This window comes from Salvelinus fontinalis, chromosome 36, assembly GCF_029448725.1.
Source record: "Salvelinus fontinalis isolate EN_2023a chromosome 36, ASM2944872v1, whole genome shotgun sequence".
Classification (NCBI taxonomy): Eukaryota; Metazoa; Chordata; class Actinopteri; order Salmoniformes; family Salmonidae; genus Salvelinus; species Salvelinus fontinalis.
This window is the reverse complement of record NC_074700.1, coordinates 33,819,182-33,826,681: the sequence shown is the minus strand read 5'-3', so window position 1 is coordinate 33,826,681 and position 7,500 is coordinate 33,819,182. Positions and strand designations below refer to the sequence as shown.

General features: G+C 45.9%; 1 protein-coding gene across 10 annotated transcripts in view; it reads left to right on the top strand.

Moving 5' to 3' along the window:
• LOC129835630 (disks large homolog 4-like) overlaps positions 1 to 7,500 on the top strand; it is a 190,881-nt gene that overhangs the window by 174,124 nt on the left and 9,257 nt on the right. For all 10 annotated transcript variants that reach the window (XM_055901342.1, XM_055901346.1, XM_055901343.1 and 7 more), the window contains 2 exons: positions 2,610 to 2,695; positions 4,662 to 4,763. In XM_055901342.1, coding sequence (XP_055757317.1) covers positions 2,610 to 2,695; positions 4,662 to 4,763 — 188 coding nt within the window. The remainder of the gene's footprint in view (positions 1 to 2,609; positions 2,696 to 4,661; positions 4,764 to 7,500) is intronic.

Below are 7,500 nucleotides of genomic sequence, written 5' to 3'. Positions count from 1 at the left end.
TAACACTGAGGGGGACACCTAACACTGAGGGGGGACCACACCTAACACTGTGGGGGACCACACCTAACACTGAGGGGGACCACACCTAACACTGAGGGGGACCACACCTAACACTGAGGGGGGCCACACCTAACACTGAGGGGGACCACACCTAACACTGAGGGGGGCCACACCTAACACTGAGGGGGACCACACCCAACACTGAGGGGGACCACACCTAACACTGAGGGGGGCACCTAACACTGAGGGGGGGCCACACCTAACACTGAGGGGGACCACACCTAACACTGAGGGGGACACCTAACACTGAGGGGGACCACACCTAACACTGAAGGGGCCACACCTAACACTGAGGGGAACACCTAACGGTGAGGGGACACCTAACCCTGAGGAGGACCACACCTAACACTGAGGGGGACCACACCTAACACTGAGGGGACCACACCTATCACTGAGGGGACCACACCTAACACTGAGGGGACCACACCTAACACTGAGTGGAACACACCTAACACTGAGGGGACCACACCTATCACTGAGGGGGACCACACCTAACACTGAGGGGACCACACCTAACACTGAGGGGGCCACACCTAACACCTAAGTTAACACAGTTAGCCCCCTCCTGTCTCTCTTTGTAGGGTGGAGAGGAAGGAGTGGTCTCTAATGAAGCAGTATGTAGTGTTATGTCATGTTAATGTAGCCCTATGTCTCTCTATGTAGGGTGGAGAGGAAGGAGTGGTCTCTAATGAAGCAGTATGTAGTGTTATGTCATGTTAATGTTGCCCTATGTCTCTCTATGTAGGGTGGAGAGGAAGGAGTGGTCTCTAAGGAAGCAGTATGTAGTGTTATGTCATGTTAATGTAGCCCTATGTCTCTCTATGTAGGGTGGAGAGGAAGGAGTGGTCTCTAATGAAGCAGTATATAGTGTTATGCCATGTTAATGTAGCCCTATGTCTCTCTATGTAGGGTGGAGAGGAAGGAGTGGTCTCTAATGAAGCAGTATGTAGTGTTATGGCATGTTAATGTAGCCCTATGTCTCTCTATGTAGGGTGGAGAGGAAGGAGTGGTCTCTAATGAAGCAGTATGTAGTGTTATGTCATGTTAATGTAGCCCTATGTCTCTCTATGTAGGGTGCAGAGGAATGGGTGGTCTCTAGTGAAGCAGTATATAGTGTTATGCCATGTTAATGTAGCCCTATGTCTATCTATGTAGGGTGGAGAGGAAGGAGTGGTCTCTAATGAAGCAGTATGTAGTGTTATGTCATGTTAATGTAGCCCTATGTCTCTCTATGTAGGGTGGAGAGGAATGGGTGGTCTCTAATGAAGCAGTATATAGTGTTATGCCATGTTAATGTAGCCCTATGTCTATCTATGTAGGGTGGAGAGGAAGGAGTGGTCTCTAATGAAGCAGTATGTAGTGTTATGTCATGTTAATGTAGCCCTATGTCTCTCTATGTAGGGTGGAGAGGAAGGAATGGTCTCTAATGAAGCAGTATGTAGTGTTATGTCATGTTAATGTAGCCCTATGTCTCTCTATGTAGAGTTGAGAGGAAGGAGTGGTCTCTAATGAAGCAGTATGTAGTGTTATGTCATGTTAATGTAGCCCTATGTCTCTCTATGTAGGGTGGAGAGGAAGGAGTGGTCTCTAATGAAGCAGTATATAGTGTTATGCCATGTTAATGTAGCCCTATGTCTCTCTATGTAGGGTGGAGAGGAAGGAGTGGTCTCTAATGAAGCAGTATGTAGTGTTATGGCATGTTAATGTAGCCCTATGTCTCTCTATGTAGGGTGGAGAGGAAGGAGTGGTCTCTAATGAAGCAGTATGTAGTGTTATGTCATGTTAATGTAGCCCTATGTCTCTCTATGTAGGGTGCAGAGGAATGGGTGGTCTCTAGTGAAGCAGTATATAGTGTTATGCCATGTTAATGTAGCCCTATGTCTATCTATGTAGGGTGGAGAGGAAGGAGTGGTCTCTAATGAAGCAGTATGTAGTGTTATGTCATGTTAATGTAGCCCTATGTCTCTCTATGTAGGGTGGAGAGGAATGGGTGGTCTCTAATGAAGCAGTATATAGTGTTATGCCATGTTAATGTAGCCCTATGTCTATCTATGTAGGGTGGAGAGGAAGGAGTGGTCTCTAATGAAGCAGTATGTAGTGTTATGTCATGTTAATGTAGCCCTATGTCTCTCTATGTAGGGTGGAGAGGAAGGAGTGGTCTCTAATGAAGCAGTATGTAGTGTTATGTCATGTTAATGTAGCCCTATGTCTCTCTATGTAGAGTTGAGAGGAAGGAGTGGTCTCTAATGAAGCAGTATGTAGTGTTATGTCATGTTAATGTAGCCCTATGTCTCTCTATGTAGGGTGGAGAGGAAGGAGTGGTCTCTAATGAAGCAGTATGTAGTGTTACGTCATGTTAATGTAGCCCTATGTCTCTCTATGTAGGGTGGAGAGGAAGGAGTGGTCTCTAATGAAGCAGTATGTAGTGTTACGTCATGTTAATGTAGCCCTATGTCTCTCTATGTAGGGTGGAGAGGAAGGAGTGGTCTCTAATGAAGCAGTATGTAGTGTTATGTCATGTTAATGTAGCCCTATGTCTCTCTATGTAGGGTGGAGAGGAAGGAGTGGTCTCGGATGAAGAATAAGGACCGCAGCAGCTTTGTTCAGAGCTATGAGTCTGTTACACAGATAGAAGGTAGGTCTGACCTGTAACCTCAGATGGTTTTTATTTGTTTCTAATGATGGTAGTTTCAGCCAGTAGAACTGAAGTGGTGGGTGTGTTTCCCACTCCGGCCACAAGATGGCACTCTGACACAACCAGTGATGCTATAACTCTGGGGTATTCAATCGTGGGTATGCAGCCCCCTAGGGGTCCGCTGAGGTACTGCATGGATCCGCGAAAATATACATATATATTTAATTATTTTAAGTGAAAAAAACATTTGTATTTCTTTAAATGTTTGTATGAATATCACTTGCAACAACATAAAATGTAAACACAACATGCATCAATGTCAAAGAGTTGACAAAGTTATATTTCATATAAGGAAATCAGTGAATTAAAATAAATCCATTAGGCCCTAATCTACGTATTTCACATGACTGGGAATACAGATATACATCTGTTGGTCACAGATACACAGATGGGGTGGCAGGTAGCCTAGTGGTTAGAGCATTGGGCCAGTAACCAGCAGGTAGCCTAGTGGTTAGAGCATTGGGCCAGTAACCAGCAGGTAGCCTAGTGGTTAGAGCGTTGGACTAGTAACCAGCAGGTAGCCTAGTGGTTAGAGCGTTGGGCCAGTAACCAGCAGGTAGCCTAGTGGTTAGAGCATTGGGCCAGTAACCAGCAGGTAGCCTAGTGGTTAGAGCGTTGGGCCAGTAACCAGCAGGTAGCCTAGTGGTTAGAGCATTGGGGCAGTAACCAGCAGGTAGCCTAGTGGTTAGAGCATTGGGCCAGTAACCAGCAGGTAGCCTAGTGGTTAGAGCGTTGGGCCATTAACCAGCAGGTAGCCTAGTGGTTAGAGCGTTGGGCCAGTAACCAGCAGGTAGCCTAATGGTTAGAGTGTTGGGCCAGTAACCAGCAGGTAGCCTAGTGGTTAGAGCGTTGGGCCAGTAACCAGCAGGTAGCCTAGTGGTTAGAGCGTTGGGCCAGTAACCAGCAGGTAGCCTAGTGGTTAGAGCGTTGGGCCAGTAACCAGCAGGTAGCCTAGTGGTTAGAGCATTGGGCCAGTAACCAGCAGGTAGCCTAGTGGTTAGAGCGTTGGGCCAGTAACCAGCAGGTAGCCTAGTGGTTAGAGCGTTGGGCCAGTAACCAGCAGGTAGCCTAGTGGTTAGAGCATCGGGCCAGTAACCGGTAGGTTTCTAGATCGAATCCCTGAGCTGACAAGGTAAAAATATGTCATTCTGCCCCTGAACAAGGCAGTTAACCCACTGTTCCTAGGCAGTCATTGCAAATAAGAATTTGTTCTTACCTGACTTGCCTAGTTAAATAAAGGGTAAATAATAATAAAAAATACCTTAAAAAAACAGTATCTGGTGTGACCACCATTTGCTTCATGCAGCGCGACATGAAGTCCCTGGGTCCCTGGGAGGAAGTCCCTGGGAGGAAGGCCCTGGGTCCCTGGGAGGAAGTCCCTGGGTCCCTGGGAGGAAGTCCCTGGGTTTGCCTGGGAAGAAGTCCCTGGGTCCCTGGGTCCCTGGGTCCCTGGGAGGAAGTCCCTGGGTCCCTGGGAGGAAGTCCCTGGGTCCCTGGGAGGAAGTCCCTGGGTCCCTGGGAGGAAGTCCCTGGGTTTGCCTGGGAGGAAGCCCCTGTCCCATGGAGGAAGTCCCTGGGTCCCTGGGAGGAAGTCCCTGTCCCATGGAGGAAGTCCCTGGGTCCCTGGGAGGAAGTCCCTGGGTCCCTGGGAGGAAGTCCCTGGGTTTGCCTGGGAAGAAGTCCCTGGGTCCCTGGGTCCCTGGGAGGAAGTCCCTGGGTCCCTGGGAGGAAGTCCCTGGGTTTGCCTGGGAGGAAGTCCCTGGGTCCCTGGGAGGAAGTCCCTGGGTCCCTGGGAGGAAGTCCCTGGGTCCCTGGGAGGAAGTCCCTGGGTCCCTGGGAGGAAGATCCCTGGGTAAGAAAAGGTTGAAGACACCTGCCATAACTGTATTTCTCTCTCTCTCTCCAGTCCACTATGTGAGGCCTATCATTATATTGGGTCCTACTAAAGACAGAGTGAATGATGATCTTCTCTCTGAGTTTCCTGACAAGTTTGGTTCCTGTGTTCCACGTGAGTATTACTATACAATATAGGTACTACTACAGGTACTATATACACATGCTGTAGGTACTACTATTGACCCGTACATATAGGTACTACTGACCCATTATATACATATAGGTACTACTATAGACCCATTATATACATATAGGTACTACTATAGACCCATTATATACATATAGGTACTACTATAGACCCATTATATACATATAGGTACTACTACTGACCTGTACATATAGGTACTACTATAGACCCATTATATACATATAGATACTACTACTGACCCGTTATATACATATAGGTACTACTATAGACCAATTATATACATATAGGTACTACTGACCCATTATATACATATAGGTACTACTATAGACCCATTATATACATATAGGTACTACTACTGACCCGTTATATACATATAGATACTACTATAGACCCATTATATACATATAGGTACTACTATAGACCCATTATATACATATAGGTACTACTACTGACCCGTTATATACATATAGGTACTACTATAGACCCATTATATACATATAGGTACTACTATAGACCCATTATATACATATAGGTACTACTATAGACCCATTATATACATATAGGTACTACTATAGACCCATTATACACATATAGGTACTACTATAGACCCATTATACACATATAGGTACTACTATAGACCCATTATATACATATAGGTACTACTATAGACCCATTATATACATATAGGTACTACTATAGACCCATTATATACATATAGGTACTACTATAGACCCATTATACACATATAGGTACTACTATAGACCCATTATACACATATAGGTACTACTATAGACCCATTATATACATATAGGTACTACTATAGACCCATTATATACATATAGGTACTACTATAGACCCATTATATACATATAGGTACTACTACTGACCCATTATATACATATAGGTACTACTATAGACCCATTATATACATATAGGTACTACTACTGACCCATTATATACATATAGGTACTACTATAGACCCATTATATACATATAGGTACTACTACTGACCCATTATATACATATACAGCGAGGGGAAAAAGTATTTGATCCCCTGCTGATTTTGTACGTTTACCCACTGACAAAGAAATGATCAGTCTATAATTTTAATGGAAGGTTTATTTGAACAGTGAGAGACAGAATAACAACAAAAAAATCCAGAAAAACGCATGTGAAAAATGTTATAAATTGATTTGCATTTTAATGAGGGAAATAAGTATTTGACCCCTCTGCAAAACATGACTTAGTACTTGGTGGCAAAACCCTTGTTGGCAATCAGAGGTCAGACGTTTCTTGTAGTTGGCCACCAGGTTTGCACACATCTCAGGAGGGATTTTGTCCCACTCCTCTTTGCAGATCTTCTCCAAGTCATTAAGGTTTTGAGGCTGACGTTTGGCAACTCCAACCTTCAGCTCCCTCCACAGATTTTCTATGGGATTAAGGTCTGGAGACTGGCTAGGCCACTCCAGGACCTTAATGTGCTTCTTCTTGAGCCACTCCTTTTGTTGCCTTGGCCGTGTGTTTTGGGTCATTGTCATGCTGAAATACTCATCCACGACCCATTTTCAATGCCCTGGCTGAGGGAAGGTTCTCACCCAAGATTTGATGGTACATGGTCCATCATCCCTTTGATGCGGTGAACACCCCCAAAGCATAATGTTTCCACCTCCATGTTTGACGGTGGGGATGGTTTCTTGGGGTCATATGCAGCATTCCTCCTCCTCCAAACACGGCGAGTTGAGTTGATGCCAAGGAGCTCCATTTAGGTCTCATCTGACCACAACACTTTCACCCAGTTGTCCTCTGAATCATTCAGATGTTCATTGGCAAACTTCAGACGGGCATGTATATGTGCTTTCTTGAGCAGGGGGACCTTGCAGGCGCTTTCAGTCCTTCACGACGTAGTGTGTTACCAATTGTTTTCTTGGTGACTATGGTCCCAGCTGCCTTGAGATCATTGACAAGATCCTCCTGTGTAGTTCTGGGCTGATTCCTCACCATTCGCATGATCATTGCAACTCCACGAGGTGAGATCTTGCATGGAGCCCCAGGCTGAGGGAGATTGACAGTTCTTTTATGTTTCTTCCATTTGCGAATAAGGGGGTAACGGTACAGAGTCAATGTGGAGGCTATATACAGGGGGTACCGGTACAGAGTCAATGTGGAGACTATATACAGGGGGTAACGGTACAGAGTCAATGTGGAGGCTATATACAGGGGGTACCGGTACAGAGTCAATGTGGAGGCTAGATACAGGGGGTACCGGTACAGAGTCAATGTGGAGGCTATATACAGGGGGTACCGGTACAGAGTCAATGTGGAGGCTATATACAGGGGGTACCGGTACAGAGTCAATGTGGAGGCTATATACAGGGGGTACTGGTACAGAGTCAATGTGGAGGCTATATACAGGGGGTACCGGTACAGAGTCAATGTGGAGGCTAGATACAGGGGGTACCGGTACAGAGTCAATGTGGAGGCTATATACAGGGGGTACCGGTACAGAGTCAATGTGGAGGCTATATACAGGGGGTACCGGTACAGAGTCAATGTGGAGGCTATATACAGGGGGTACCGGTACAGAGTCAATGTGGAGGCTATATACAGGGGGTACCGGTACAGAGTCAATGTGGAGGCTATATACAGGGGGTACCGGTACAGAGTCAATGTGGAGGCTATATACAGGGGGTACCGGTACAGA